Raw genomic sequence first — 15490 nt, 5'->3', positions numbered from 1 at the left:
GGGGAAGGCAGGAGAGCTCTGGGCACGGAGTGTAGGGTGGCCACCCAGCCCTAACAGTGCCCCATTCTTCTCAAGGGGGAGCCAGTGCTTTAGGGTGGCCTTTCCCTGGGGGCTGTGGTGTGAGGTGTCCTCACCACGCTGCAGTTCACGGAATCCCAGAACCATCTAGGTTGGAGGAGCCCTCCAAGATCTGGTCCTGAGCAGGGAGGTGCCCGTCCCCGTGATGTCCCGAGCTCAGCCGTGTGTTGTGCCCTCCAGGCTGCCAGTATTACTACCTGCCCTGGGGCAACGTGAAGCCCGTGGTGGTGTTGTCGTCCTACTGGGAAGACATCAGCGCCCGGACTGACGCTCAGAACCTCCTCCACCACACGGCAGACAGGCTGGTGAGTGCCACAGGGACAGGGACGGGGACAAGCCTGTCTGCATCCCACCTGGGGACACGGGGAGGGGATGGAGGCCATTTCCATGCTGGGTCAGGTTTGGGGTTTGTGGGGTCCCAGGTGCCCTGCTCAGCCAGGGAGCGGAGTGGGTTGCTTGGAAAAGCCCTCGCCTGCAGAGCTGCCTCTGCTGGTGCCAGAGCCTCGGGGTGCAGGAGCCCCGGGATGAGCAGGGGCTGGAGGTGCAGCAAGCCCTGGGCTCTCTGCTTGCCCAAACCTGGGCTCTTTCCTCTCCTTCCGTGGCTTCCAGCTGGTGCGGGGCTCAGCACGGTGCTGGATGGGAAGAGGTGGCCACCCTCACCCCTGTGGGGTGACAGCGGGGTGCGTCGCTGTGCCACCCACCGGGGAGCCAGCGCAGATGCCAGAGGCAGGGCTTCCTTCAGTTTTGGGGCTGTTTATGGGATTTCTTGCCGTGCTGCACACTCATTTCCCCGGGGAGCTCCAACAGGAGCAAATCCGAGGGTGCAGAGCTCTGGAGCCCTGGGTGCTTGCCGGGAGGCTCCTGGAGGTGGGGAGGAGCGGGGTGCCGGGGGTCCCCCCGTGCTGCTCCCCCTCACCCCCCCTGTGTCATGCAGGAAGCCAACCTGGAGAAGGTCCAGCTCGCGCTGAAGGCCAAGTGCTCATCGAGCGAGCTGGACTCCCTGGGCGCCCAGCTGCTGGATGATATCATCGCCGACTGCAGGTACTGCTGCCAGCCCCTCCGTGCCGTTTATTGCGAGAGCACTTGTTTATCTTGGAAGGGACGACTTCTCCTTCCTTTTTATTTTTTTTTTATTTTTTTTTTTTAATGCTGAAAAAAAAGGCCGGTCGTTTGCTAATGTTTACTTCAAAGGTCGCTGAGCCAAGGCACGGAGTTGGAGAGGTGGCGGTGAAGGCAAGTCGTAAATTCCCAGCCCGGCTCACCTGAATGAGCCGCATTGTGCCGCGGGGCCGGGGCCCGAGCCCCCGCTCTGGGGGGTCGCCAGGGCCAGGAGCCACCCCCTTGGTGGCTCCCCAAGGGGTTTTGTGGGCGCTGTGTGTGAAGCATCCGTGCCCAGCACCTGAAGGCTGTTGTGCTGTGCCCGTTGTGTGTCCTGTGGAGGGGATGGAGGTGTTGGAGACGTGGGGCTGGATGGTGTGGGCATCCCGCAGCCCCCCTGCCTCCACCCAGGGCAGATGCAGGATGGGTTGTCATGGGGCTGAGCTCTGCTTTCATCTCCTACGTGGTCTCCTGGGGTATCTCCAGGACTCTCCCCATCCCCAGGGTGGTTCTTGGTGCTTCAGCTCAGCAGAGACGCAGAATTTGGTCCTCCCCACGGTCCTTGAGGTCGCCAAAGCTGCTGGGACCAGTGTCCCCCAGCTCTTCCAGCAGCCTCCTGCACCCCGTGGTTTGTGCTGCTCACTGGAGGTTGGGGAGATGGTGCTGAGCCTGCTGTGCCCTCCTGGGGCACCCTTTTGGGTTCAGCAAGGAGACCCCAAGCGGGCTGGCCCTGCTCCGGAGACCTCTTGGAGGACACTTACAAGCCACACACTCGCAGGCCTCCCTATTTATTTGCTTTTGAGCCTCATAAATGAGATGTGTTTCGCCCCACACACATGCTGGCTCTGCTGGAAAGGTCAGCGCCGTCCTCAGGCCATAAATCCTCCCCATGCGCAGGACGTGACCCGGGAGATGAGCCACGGAGCTGGGTTTTCCTGAGGTGCTGCATCCTCCAAACCAAAATCAATTAATGGGGAGGGAGGGGAAGAACGTGGCAGTGAGCTGTGCCAAGCCCGTGGCTCCCCTTGCTCCTTGCCCCTCTCTGTGCTCAGCTCCTGCCTTAAGTGGCTCCGGAGGGGCTTGGCACGGGGACCGGGGCGGTACACGGTGGTGGGGGCTGCTGTGACAGCTCTGATGGCTTTTTTTGGGAGAGTCTCACCCCATTGCATGCTGTGCCCTTCGGGATGAGCAGACCCATGCAGCTGGACCTCTCTGTGGTGGCTGGGCTGGATGGCTGGGGGCAGGTTGGATGCGCTCAGCCGGGGCAGAGCTCATCAGAAGGAATTTGGGCTGGATTTTGGAGCGATGGGACAACTCCAGCTGCTCCCTGGTGCTTCCCTGCTCTAATGTGAGCGGGGCATGGGTCTCTGGTGGAAGGGCCCAAGTGGGAGGCGATGTCTCCACCTCCTGTTCCCAGTAGGAAAGCAGCAACGTGCCTCAGATCGCCTTCCCAGGTCTGTTTTCCCAGGTTTTGGGTGAAGGGAAGGCAGAGTGCTCCTTCCTGGGCAGGAGAGGACTTGGCAGTGGCACCCAGACAGACAGAGCTAGGGATAGAGCAGTGGCAGCAAGCCCCAGAACCAGAGGCACAGCATTGCAGCCTGGTCCTTGGTGCCAATGCTCTGACCTAGAGCTTCAGGGGCTGCTCCTGGCCCTGTTCCCACCACGGTGATGGCCCCAGAGAGCACATTTGGCTCTTCCCTGGTGATTTGTGCCCCAAGGGACATCAGTGCAGGACCCATGGCTCTGCATGAACTCGATGCTCCCGTCTATTTATCTTTAATCTACTTCATTGTGCTTTTACATTTTGCTTGGTTGAGTCCATTGCCTTCCATTTTCCCATGGGAGCACAATTTAAGTCCCTGGATCTTCTGGGGTTTTATAGGGTTTTAATGCACCGCACACACCCTCGGTGAGCAGGCGGCTGCTGAGCACTCACGCTGCCCACCGGGCTTAACCCGTTCTGTGGCTCCTTTTCACAGCTTTATAACAAATTTCCTCCTTGTGTAGCTTTACAGTTTGTCTGTCTGACATGGAATGCAACTGCCGTGAATATTTTTAGCTTGGGTTTATTTTATTTTCTTTGTCCCTGCATGGCTGGTGAAGCACATCGTGGTTTCGCGGTGTGCGGGGCGGGCAAGCAGCGTCCCGCCTGGCACCGTGGGGAGCAGCTCCACTTCATCACCCCATTTTGCATGGAAACCCCTAAATGTCCCCATCCTCCTGAAACCTGGATGCAGCAGCTTGAATCAGTTTCTATTAAAATGTCCACGTAGCGTGCAGGGCGATGTGCACAGCTCGGCCAGGCTCCACGTGGCCCCTTCCAGTGACGTCCTTGCTCTCAGCATCGCCGTGCTCCCCAAATGCATCTTCAGGGCCTTGTTCATTCTTTGTAAACTTGCCGAAAAAGAAGGAAACAAATAAAAAGAGAAGCCCCCAGCGAGGGTGAGGCTCCCAGGAGCTGCTGACACCACATCTCTGCCCACAGCGTGCCCCTGCCTGATGTGTTGGGGAAGCCGGCCAGCACCCACCTGGACCAGAACATGTACCGCTTCCGCAGCACCAACCTGGAGCAGGTCGTGCAGGCGGCTCTGAAGCTCAAGCACGAGGACTTGAACCTGCCCGCGGTGCTGGAGCAGGCGGAGGACTGGCTCTGCAGGCTGAAGGCCATGGCGGAGGAGGTAACGTGGTGATGCTCGTGGTGATGGATGCGAGCGATGCCGTGGTGCTGCTCTAGTGGGGAGCCGAGGCGATGTCTGGGTCCCCGTGCAAGGATCATCCCCGTGCCCCCACCTCCCTTTAGGAAGGTTTTGCAGACAGCCATCGAGGTTTAGCCTGGCTCATGATGAAGCTTTGCCAAAAAATCCTCAGCCCAAGCTGCTGCAGGGGGCTGGGCTGGCTGCAGGCGCAGGGTGCGGGGACACGCGGGGATGGTCTGCTCAGCCATGGGCTCACGAGGTGGCACGGGGCACACATACCACGTCCACCCCATGGGATTTTGGGCATCCCTGAGTCGGATACCTGTGCCTGTCCTCATTCTGTGATGCTCAGCTGGCATCCATCCCTTGCAGCCTCAGAACAGCCTGCCCGACGTGGTGATCTGGATGCTGCAGGGCGACAAGCGCGTCGCCTACGCCCGCGTGCCGGCCCACGAGGTCCTCTTCTCCAAGAACACCCCCGGCTGCTGCGGCAAGAACTGCGGGAAGCTCCAGACCATCTTCCTCAAGGTGCGTGGGCTTTTCATCTGTGTGCACGCGTGCCCAGATATACTTATTTTTAAATTTTTTTTTTCCTAAAAACTGAGCGGGGAGACCTGTAAGGAGGAAAACGTGAGTCAGGGCAGTCTGATTGCAGTCTGGTGAGCCTGGGGCTCATCCCCATCCTGTGTGGGCTGCAAGGACAAGGAGATGCTCCGTGCCTTGCCCTGTCCTCGCCTGGTGGAGCCCCAGCCCCACTGCAAACCCAGGCTTCGTCCTGCCCTGGCCATGGCACCCCAGCACCGGGTAGGGTTAAGCTCTGGCTCGGAGCTTAAGCGAAGATGGGCGCAGTTTGGCCCAGTCAGTGCATTTAAAAAAAAAAAAAATTTAAATTTTGTATCGTTATTTAATGTTTTTCAAAATTCCTGACCCTCCGCCACCCCACGAAATTTAAGCTGTGGCCTCCTCTGCCAGGCACTTACCGAGCTTCTCGCATCTCCAAGGATGTTTCTTTGGCTTTTCGCTGCGTGCCAGCCTGGGAGCAGACAATCAGTGCCAAACAAGCTCTGAAAAAATAAAGCAGAATAAAATAAACTGAACAAACCCCAAAACCCCAAGCCCAGCTGGCAAGCAGGAGGCAAACCAAAATATATTGCTTTTTTTTTTTCTGCACTTTAGCTCAGGATGGAAAACTAGCATCACTCGAGGGGAAAAAAAAAGTGACCGAGGGAGAGAGAAAGGGCAGCGAGACGTTTCCTTTCTTGTTCTTTATTTTTTATGCTGGGCTCGCTGTCCTAGACCTGTCCCCCCACAACGCAGCACCCCAACCCCATGCTGTGTCTGTAGGCTCCTGCTGCCCCAGCCAGGGTTGTAGGGGCTTCGTAACCCCCACCCCACAGCAGATTTTGGCCTCCCATCCAGCGTCCCCCCCTGGGCATCCCACACGGGGATGTTAACGTGGCTCCGTCTTGTGCAGTACCCCCAGGAGGAGGTAATGGGACCCAAGATCCCTGCCCAGATCCGGGTGCAGCTCTGGTTTGGGCTGTCTGTCGACGAGAAGGAGTTCAACCAGTACGCCGAGGGGAAGCTCTCCGTCTTCGCCGAAACCGTGAGCATCTCGGGGGGACCCTCCCCGCTTTTCCACCAGCCTAAGCAATGGAGAGGTTGGAAAGGAGCTGTGAAGCCCTCCTGTGCTGGCCCAAAGCTTACTCCCCTCCATCCTCCTGCTGGGGGTGAAATTTGGGGGTGCCCACAGCCTGGGGGTGGGCTGGGCTCTTCCCTGCAGGTCTGTCCTCAGGATACGGGCATTATTTGCTTGATTTCAAAGTATTTCCTACCAGGGATCTGCGCTACCAGTCTCACCCCATTAACACAAAAACCTCTCTGCCCCCTCAGTACGAGAACCAGACCAAGCTGGCGCTGGTGGGGAACTGGGGCACCACCGGCCTGACGTACCCCAAATACTCGGACGTCACGGGCAAGATCAAACTGCCCAAGGACAGCTTCCGACCCTCCATGGGCTGGACCTGGGCCGGCGACTGGTTCATCTGCCCGGAAAAAACGTGAGTGATGTTTTTTTGGCAAAACTACAGGGCTTGGGTGGGCTGTGCCCTGACCGCTGCTGCTCCCCAGGCTGCTGCACGAGGCGGACGCCGGGCACCTGAGCTTCGTGGAGGAGGTTTTTGAGAACCAGGTCCGGCTGCCCGGGGGGCAGTGGATCCAAATGGCCGATGCCTACACCGACGTGGTAAGGACGGTGTGGGGTCGGCGGGCAGGGGCTGGGGGGTCACCAGGCAAGGCTGCGGGTGCAATCCCTTGGGTTTGACCCCGTTTGTGCTCGCTGGGGGCTGTCCCGCAGCCTGGTCTGGAGTGGGTACAGCCAAAAGGGCCGAGGGAAGCTGGCACGGGGCTGCAAGGGTCAGTGCCACCCTGTTTTTTTTTTTTTTTTGGGACTGTTTGGTTGGGATCCCCGCTGTGTCCCACAGAATGGGGAGAAGGTCCTGCACAAGGACGAGATCGAGTGTCCTCCGGGCTGGAAATGGGAAGACGTGGAGTGGGACACCGACCTCAACAGGGCCGTGGATGAGAAAGGTACAAGGAAGCAGCTCGGGGCAGTTTTCATCCCCTTAGCTCTGCCCGTCATGGTGTTCCCTCTCATGGTCCCATCGGGTACCAGGGGTGACGAAATCCCCTCTGTGGCTGCCTGAGCTGCACCAGTGGCTTCAGGAGAAGGGGGTCAACCCTTGGGGGGTCCCTCACCCCCCTTTGCTCTGTCCCAGGTCTGTGGGGTGGGCAGCCACAACAGCATCCCTCCCCTTGCTGCTGGGGAAGGGCCTGGCTGGTCTTCACGGGGGGGCTTTTGGGGCTTCTTTGCCCAGCGTAGGGGAAAACCACCTTGTGCCTGGACAAAGCTTGCCGTGAAAACTGCTCCAACTCGGGGTGTGAAGAGAGCCGGGAGGCCGGCGGGGGGTGGCGGTGGCCTCTTCACCCGCGTGTCCCCTTTGTCCCCAAGGCTGGGAATATGGCATCACCATCCCCCCGGACCGCAAGCCCAAGGCCTGGGTGCCGGCCGAGAAGATGTACCACACCAACCGGCGGCGGCGCTGGGTACGGCTCCGCCGGAGGGACCTGGCACAGATGGAGGCCATGAGGAAGGTAGGCCGGGGCTGGGGACAACGGGGGTGGGAGCAGCTCACGGCCACGTCCCCATCCCCGTCCCCTCCCTGAGAGCCTGGTGGTGCTTTGGGGCCTCTGTGGTTTGCCCCTGGGGGTCGACATCTCCCAGGGGTGGAGGCCTCTTTGTGGGGTGAAGCTGCTTAGGGGAGAGCTGTGCTTGCAACCAGGGCTGGCCCAGGTCCCAGTCCGTCCCAGTCCCAGTCCTGCTTCCCTCTAGGTGGTGCAGTTGGACTGCGAATGCCACCGCAGCGCTGCTGCTGTTCCCTCCGGCAGCGAGGTCCCCAGAATATTTCCTCCCGGTTTTCCCCATCTCTGCACAGCTTTGGGTAGAAATCCTGGGGTGTTCCCTGCCACCCCGTTTGCCAAAAGGGATGCAAATGTCCCGGGGAGGTGACAGAGATCTGGGGAGAAAAAAAAAACACCCTTTGTGTCCTCATGACTGATGCCCTGGAGAGGTGACCCCATGGTGGCAGAGCCGTGGTGGCCGCAGCAGGGGTCAGAGGCGGTGGCACAGCAGGGGACAGGCTGGGATTAGGGAAGCAGTGGTGCTGCCAGGGCTGGGAAGGATACGGCCCCATCCTTGCTCTGCTTGGGCAGCCCCCAGCCCAGCGAGGACCTTCTGCAGGTGGGCTTCACCCAGCGGAGGGTCCTGAGCTCCCTGCAGGGACCTGGGCACGGCACGGCTTTGGGGACCCCACAGCAGGCAGCAGCTGGAGGAGGCTGAGCTCTGGGCTTGGGTGGGCACAACCCTGACCCCACAGAGCTCAGGACGACCCCACACACACGTGGGCATCACCCATCAGCCGGGCTGGGGTCCTGCTCTCACCCACGGAGGGCTTTTGGGGGTGGTGGGACCGAGCCACCCCACCCCGGCCACCGGTGCTGAGCGCCTGTGGGGTCCCGTGGGGTCCCGTTTGGCAGCACAAACAGGAGGAGCTGGACGGGGAGGGCTGGGAATACGCCTCGCTCTTCGGCTGGCGCTTCCACATGAAGCCCCGGCGCACCGATGCCTTCCGCCGCCGCCGCTGGAGGCGCAGGATGGAGCCCCTGGAGCGCACCGGAGCCGCCGCCGTCTTCGCCTTGGAGGGGGCCCTGGTAGGTACCCGCCCGCCGCCCGCTGTTTGTTTAGCTCATGTTCTGGCTTTCCTGATACTCGGGATTTCATAATCCGTTGGCTTTTCCAATAGCTGAATGAAAACCAACCGCGGCAGCACAAAGCCCCTATTATTGGCCTTTTTTTTTTTTCTTTATTTTTTTTCTTTTCCCCTTTTGGCTCTTTTTTTTTTTTTCCCCTTCCTCTGCTCCGTGCTGTCCTGCCCCCTGGCTAAGGGCTGAGCCATGACCTGTCCGGGATGAGCTGCTTGGGGTGTCCTCTTGTATTGGAGCTTGGTGTACATCGGCTGGCCCCATTTGGGGGGTCCTGGCTGCCACCCACCCCTGTGGGGACTGGTGGGACACCTGATTTCACCCTCAGGCTCATCCATCCCACTTTTGGCCAGACAAACCTCCTTCTGCATCAGCTCCACCCTTTGCATGGCACTCACGGGGGCTCTGGCTGGAAAACCCCATAAAGTTTTAAGCCCCTTGGCTGTGTTTATCCCCCCCAGTGCTATGGGATGGGGTGTCACTGGGTGGTGGCTGCCCCCTTGCAGAGGGGCTGCTGGAGGGTGCCCACCAGGCTGTGCTGCTGCAGTGTGCCCGTGGCTCAATTTGGGGGGTCCAGGTGGGGGACATCTGATGGGGCTGCCTTGGGGCTGCTCCCGTAGAGCATCGTGGCCCCAACGCAGCCATCCAATCCCCCTACTCCAAGCCTGAAGTGTAAATTTTCCCTGCTTGAATCTCAGCACAATGCAAGGAAAGCCCTTGGCGGTGTCAGGTCCCAGGAGTTTGCAGATTTGTGCCCTCCTGGCTCCTCTCTCACACCCGGGCATATTTCGCAGGGCGCTCCAGTTCCCGATTTCACACCGCAGGAACGAGGGTGCTGAGCCACAGGGGTGCTGAGGATGAGGAACACGGGGGGAGCACTGAGGGCTGGGAGGGGTCAGCGCTGATTTTTCTCTGTTTTCGGTGCTTTTGAAGTGCAGGCAGCGGGAGGCAGCTTCCCTTGGCTGAGGCGTGCAGGGTCCAAGGCTCGAAGCACGGCTGCTGCTGGACCCAAGCGCGCTGAAGCAGAGCAGGGATTTTGTCAGGAGAGGGAGCCCGGAGCCTCCCCGAGCTCAGATTTTACCCATGCTGGGGATTGTGACTGCCACCGATTCCTGGAGCCTCCCGCAGCCCCTCCTGCCTTCTGGCTCCTGTTTTCCACCACCTTCTCGCCCACGTCCCCGTGCCCTTCTGCGGTCGTGACTGGGTTTGCCTGTGCGTGGCGCAGGGAAACCGAAGCGGAGGGAGGAAAAAAGTGCAAAATCAGGCAGAACACACCAGCACCCCTTTCCCTGAGCTGTTCGTGAGGGTTGTTTTCCAACAGGAAGGTGACACCGAACACACCAGAAGGAATGTGTCTTGGGTGCAGGAATGTGCACGGGTCTCGGGGTTTCAGTGGGGAGTCTCAGCCCACGGTGCTGATGCCCACAAAGCACCCAGAGCTTTTGCTTCTCACAGTGGGTCCGAGCTGATGAACGGGGAGCTCGAGAGCAAGCAGCTGGTGGTACAGGAGGCTTTTAGCACCCAAAATGTTTTGCAGCACTGTGCTGTCATTTCCAGCTCGTGAGCTCCTCTCCAGCCTGCGTTTCACCCTGCGCCCACCCCACGAAAGCTGAGCATCTTTCCGAGTCCTTTTCCCCCAGACTGGGTGGCTTGGCCCCCACCTCTGCCATATCAGCCTGCTTCCCTCTCGGGGATGATGTGTCCTGGTTTTTCTGGGACCTGCTGCATAGCAGCTGGCTCGTCTCTGATGGTTACAGGAGGAGACAGACCGCAGCCACGGCTCCTGGGAAGCCCCAAGCTGAGCTCTGCAGCTCGGGGCCGTCTCCAGTTTCAGATGCAAATCCCAAAGGCTGTTCCCCGGAGCTGCGAGCAGCCCTCCCACCCCGTGAGCCTCATTTCTTCTGATCCTCCTCTGAGCAGCAGCTGAGGGAAGCCTTTTTGGCTGGAGGAGAGCTTTGGGGTTTCCGTACCAGCCTGGAAAATCTTGCCTGTCTCCACCAGCTTCTGCGTTCACCCCAGCTTTGGCTCTGCACCCGGTGTGACCGACCCTGGTCAAAGGGGGCTCCAAAGTGGTTTAGGGTGGTGGGAACCCCCTTTTGCCCTGCTGCATGGATCTGGAGCATTTTGGAAAGGCAAAAAAGCCTCTGCGGACCACCTAAGCTCCTGATCTGTTTTCGGGACCAGGTAGCTCTGGGACCCAGAAACTCCATCCCAGACCCTCTTTTATTTTTCCTTCCCTTCTCTTTTTTTTTTTTTTTTTTTAACACTCCCGTCTCTCCCTAGCATCTGATAACTGAAAATACTCAGAGATCAGCTTTACCCTGCCTGGAAAGCCATCTTTATGCTCCTTTTCCTGCAACTATTTCAAGCAGGACGTGGCAATTAAGAGGTGCTAAGCGGCCAAAACAAGAAGAGGAAAGAGCGTTGGCCAAGGTCGGCCCCGGGCTCCTTCCAAGCAGCGGCCGGGGCGTTTCTCTGCGCTCGACACCAGCTGCATCGCTGTTTGCCGAGTTTATACTCCATTAATTTTGCTCACAAGGGGACTTTGTGAAATTGCTGTAGCCCCAAGAAGAAGAGTGCTGTGCCTTGAGGAGGGGCTTTGCTGAAATTCGGGGGGGGTGGCAGAGGAGCCAGAGCATGGCTGTGGGTTGGGGTCCCTCGGCTGCTGGGCGAGGAGGAGGAGGAGGAGGAAGCAAGGCAGGGGAAGGCCTGATGCACACAAACCTGAGGCCATCTGATTCAGTGGCTCTAGGGCTTTGTTGACCCATCCCATTAACTCCCAGCATGGTATGGGTCGGGATCTGGGGGGCAGGAGAGCCCCAGGGTCACCCCATGGGTGTCCCCAGGAGCCCGACATCCCCTCGGACACCCCTGTGGACCAGCACCTGCAGGGGTCCCAGTACAACCAGTATCTCATTGTCTCCCAACCAGTCTCCCATTGCTTTGTCTTGCAGGGAGGAGTGACGGACGACCGGAGCGATGATGGAAAATCTGTGTCCACCCTCAGTTTCGGTGTCAACAGACCCACCATTTCCTGCATTTTTGACTGTGAGTCCCCAGGGGGAGGGCAAAATTCTCTGGAGCAGCAGCGTGGGGGCTCCGCTGCGGGCACCCCATGGCCGGGCATGACCCCAAATCTCCTCCAGTGCCGGCGGGTGGGGATGGATCTGGGCACAGCTCCTTCTTGGGGACGTGGGCACGGACTTGTGGTGCTGCCAAAGCTCACCCTGAGCTCTCCCCTCACCCATTTCCCGTTCCCCTGGCAGATGGGAACAGATACCACCTGCGCTGCTACATGTACCAGGCTCGGGACCTGATTGCCATGGACAAGGACAGCTTTTCAGGTGAGCCCAGCTGCGTGCATCCACTTTTGTGCTCGTGATTAGTGCTCTGATGAACGCCAGTGGGGTCACTGAAGCAAATTTCTGCAGCTTTGGGGTGTTTGTAGGGGTGTTTGGCAGCCGTGCAAAGGTGCAGTGAGCACCTGGGCGCAGGCAGGCACCGTATCCTGCATCCTCACGAGGATTTCTCCTCCGAGCTAAGAGCAAGGGGCTCATGGTTTGGGGCTTGCTGCGAACCAAGGGGCTCTGCTGAAGGAGAGAGACCCCGTTGGTTAGGAAATAAAAAGTTCTTTTGAAAATCAGGGTGGAAAAAAAAATACCTGAGAGTGGCAGATGGGGAAAGATAGAAAATGGGATGAAATAGGAGATGAAGTTAGGATCAGGTGTGTCGTGCCGGAGGTCGATGGGTGCGGGTTGTTTGGGTGTTGAGGCTGCAAACAAGCATCCTAAAAACAAGGTTGCTCGTTTTTAGGAGCATTTTGTTTGTAGCAGGGGCAGAAGCGTGGCTGTGGAAGCGGGGACATGCTGGGGGCTGTCCTTTGGAGCCCGAGCTGGGTGAGGACTGGCCCTGCAGCCGGGTGGCCCCACGTCCTCGTCCCCACGGCTCTTTGGTGCTTGTGACTCGAGCTGCCTTTGTGCACGGCCGTTAGTGCTTCCGTGTCATTTTGAGGTGGAAAAACAGCAAAGTGGGGATGTTGCTATTTATCCCTGAGTCAGAGCCGGGGCTGGGGAGATGCAAAAAATCCCAAGTGCTGCGTGGTGGGGCTGTGTTTGGGACGTCAGCACCCCTCAGCACCCCCTCAGCAGCAGTGCCCATGGGTGGGTGCATCCTGCACCCCCCCCCCGAGACCCTCTCTGTGGCCACCCCACTGTGGGGATTCACAGAGGGACCGGGTTTGGGATTCCTCCTGGGGCTGACACGGAGGTGATGATGGACCTTGGGTGGGATGCAGGGACAGTCCCCAGAAGCGGTGACATCCCCGTGCCAGGCAGCAGGACCGCGGTCCCGGGGGGCTCGGGCTCCCCCCGCTGTTTGGAAGCAGAGGGGTGCGAGGTAGGGGCAGAAACACCCCGGAGAGGTGCAGGGGCACCCAAACAATCACCCAGTGTCTGCGCCCACCGAGGTCCCCTCTCCACAATGGGGTTGTTGTTCGCAACGGTGGGGACCGAGGTGATCTCACGGCCCCGATGGCGGAGCGGGGAGGGAGTCCCTTCCCTCGGAAAAACCCAGCCAAGGACAACATGAGTAACAACATGCCACAATGTGGAATTGTGATCTCCGCTGCCTTAACAAAGCATAAAGGAGTTCATTAAGGGGGCTTTACACAGTTATAAAAATAAACCTTCTGTGCACACGAGGGTCCAAACAAAGGGGCTTTATGGAGGCCTCCTTTAAAAAGAAGAAGAAGGGGAAAAAAAAAAGAGCAAAAAAGCAAATCCAAACCCATGTTTTTTTTTTGTTTATTGTAACGCATTCTGCTTTCCTCTTACTGGAAAAAAGCGTGTAAGTGGAAAAGGTTCTTCCCAGCGTGAATAGTGCTCGCTCCAGCCGGCCACCTCGCAAACAGCCCGGCTCATTAAACACGTCTGCTGCGGTCCGGACGCCAAGAAGGAAAATACATCCCCTGGCCCCCCCAGCCTCTGGCAGGGGGAGGGAGCTGGGGGATGCTGCCCTGCTCCGCCAGAGCCTGCTGTGGGGTGTTTGGGGCTGAGCTCCATGCCCAGGGCACGCAGGGGTTGGTGCGCGCCCCTGTCAGCTCCCTGTGCTCTGTGTGGGGGGCACGAGAGCTCCTGTGGGGCTGGGGTCCCCTCCTGGGACTGTGGGGTTTGTGCGGTGCCGGGTGTTCATGGGGTCTGCCGTGCTCCTGGCCACCAGCAGCTCTCCTGGGGCTGGATTTGGGGTGACCTGGGGGGGACCCCAGAGCGTGCTGGTGGCTCTCCGTGCGCTCTGTGGTTTTCCTGCGTGTTGTGGTGGGACGTCAGGCTGGCTGCCCAGAGCAGGGCTGGCCCGTGTCCTTCTCCAAGGGTCCATCAGGTCTCTGGCCACCGTGACGTGAAGGTGCCCAGAGCCTTTTTTGGGTCGGGTGAGGTGCAGCCGTCCTGGAGATCTCATCCTCAATGGGGACTGGTAGGTGCTGCCAAATATAAAAGGGTCTTCAGCCCCCATGGGGCCTTACAGCGTGACCCCATGGCACAATTTTGGCCTCGATCCCTGTTTTGCCATGGCCTGTCCTGCCTCTGAGGCTGCCTGGAAGGGAAGGTGTCGGAGGGGACTCAGATTTCAGGTTTCCTCCGCTAATTGATCTCAGGCTTCCTGTGTTAATTGCTCGGGCTGTTGATGGAGGCTGCTCCTCACTGCTGCTGCCCGTGGCGTTGCCCCAGGTGGGGGTGAGGATGTGAGAACAGCCCCAAATAGAGCCCGAATGTGCCCAAAATCTGGGCTCTGTGAGGCACCTGCAGCTCCCCAGGCACCTGCATGGGGCTGGTGGCTGTGAGGTCTTGGGGAGCCCCAGAGCCACCCAGCCCAGCAGCTAACTGGGGTAACTGGGACAGGGTTGCTCTGGTTTATGTGGTCTCAGGGGATATCTGAAAGTTTTGGGACAAAATCCTTCATTAAAAGTTTTTAAGGAAGGGAAGATGCATCGGAGAAGAAGGAAGGTTTTTGCATGGATTCTTTGATTTTATGAAGGTTTCTGCACGGATAAACTGCTAAGTTGTTGCTACATTGTGGTTTTCTTGCTCCAAAAAGAGCTGCAATGAGCAGATGTCTGGAATGGCCCTTTATGAGGAGCAGCTCCACAGGCTGAGACTTTTGAGCTTGAAAAGGGAGGATTTAGGCTCAGCAGGACGGAAACTTGCAGAACTCCAGGTGCCATGGGTGGGTGGGGATGGGCTGCTCCTCTCCTCATGAAGGGCCTGGGGGGTCTCGGAGGGAGACAGCACTGCAAAAACCACGAGGGGAGCCTTTTTATGGTCTGATTCAGCCTTTAACCTCTTGCCCACCGCCCCTTGCAGATCCGTATGCCATCGTTTCCTTCCTCCACCAAAGCCAGAAGACGGTGGTGGTGAAGAACACCCTGAACCCCACCTGGGACCAGACGCTCATCTTCTACGAGATTGAGATCTTCGGGGACCCCCAGAAGGTGTCCGAGTCCCCTCCCAACATCGTGGTGGAAATATACGACCACGACACCTACGTAAGTGCACTGGCATGAGCTGAGCCTTCGTGGTATGAGTGTGCTGGGGTAAACGGGAGAAATGCCCAGCACCATTCCTGCCCTCCGGGGTGCGGAGCTGTAGCATCTCTGGCTGGCTCAGGCACCGACCTGGACTCTTGGATGATAAAAATCCAGCGAGTGGCTGTGCCAATGATGCCCGTGGTGCCCTGCTGTAGTTTCCAAGGCTGCAGGGATGTGCTGTGTTGCACAGCAGCCCCGTTAGCCATGGTTCCTTGTGGAAAAAAAAAAAGCTTGGGACAGGATTTAAAGCAGTTGTGGGAGTAGGAGGACCATGCACTGTTTGCCCAGCTGCCCACAGGATCCAAACTGCCTTGTAGTGATGGCATTTTGGGGGGGGAGATAACCCCAAATGCCACAAGGGCAGGAGGGCTTTCAGAGCCCGTATAAGAGCAGTGCATGAATGCACGGCACCGCCAACACCTCGGGAACATCTCGGTGCATCTCCCCTCTCCTCTTTTCCCTCCATGTGGGCTCTCGGGGTGGAGGTGGTGTCGTGCCCTGCAAAGAGAGCCCTGACCTCACTGCTGACCCCAAGGTCCTGCTAGCTGCTGTGCTGGGACCTAAGTTATCACGCTTTTTGTCACTCCTGGGAAAGCTGGAAGCTCCTCGGGGTGGCAGTGAGGGCAGCTGGAGGTCCAGCTGGGGGCTGCAAATGGGCTCGTTGGGAGCTGCTGGTCCTGCTCCTGGGGCCAGCAGCTGGACTCGATGATCCTTGGGG

At 58.8% G+C, this 15490-nt stretch overlaps 1 protein-coding gene across 9 annotated transcripts in view; it reads left to right on the top strand.

Annotated features, from left to right (window-relative positions):
- The window catches only part of DYSF (dysferlin), a gene marked incomplete at its 5' end in the record, with an annotated part of 84071 nt that overhangs the window by 14613 nt on the left and 53968 nt on the right, over window positions 1-15490 (top strand). For all 9 annotated transcript variants that reach the window (XM_082758865.1, XM_082758867.1, XM_082758860.1 and 6 more), the window contains 13 exons: window positions 259-383; window positions 1013-1119; window positions 3662-3854; window positions 4245-4400; window positions 5347-5478; window positions 5766-5932; window positions 6003-6117; window positions 6356-6461; window positions 6883-7025; window positions 7968-8141; window positions 11147-11240; window positions 11459-11536; window positions 14549-14730. In XM_082758865.1, the coding sequence (XP_082614991.1) occupies window positions 259-383; window positions 1013-1119; window positions 3662-3854; window positions 4245-4400; window positions 5347-5478; window positions 5766-5932; window positions 6003-6117; window positions 6356-6461; window positions 6883-7025; window positions 7968-8141; window positions 11147-11240; window positions 11459-11536; window positions 14549-14730 (1772 nt within the window). The remainder of the gene's footprint in view (window positions 1-258; window positions 384-1012; window positions 1120-3661; window positions 3855-4244; window positions 4401-5346; window positions 5479-5765; window positions 5933-6002; window positions 6118-6355; window positions 6462-6882; window positions 7026-7967; window positions 8142-11146; window positions 11241-11458; window positions 11537-14548; window positions 14731-15490) is intronic.

The sequence above is a fragment of the Aythya marila genome, assembly GCF_965140915.1.
Source record: "Aythya marila genome assembly, chromosome: 4".
In the NCBI taxonomy this organism is placed as follows: domain Eukaryota; kingdom Metazoa; phylum Chordata; class Aves; order Anseriformes; family Anatidae; genus Aythya; species Aythya marila.
Note: the sequence above shows the minus strand (reverse complement) of the source record. Positions and strands in the feature narration are given on the sequence as shown.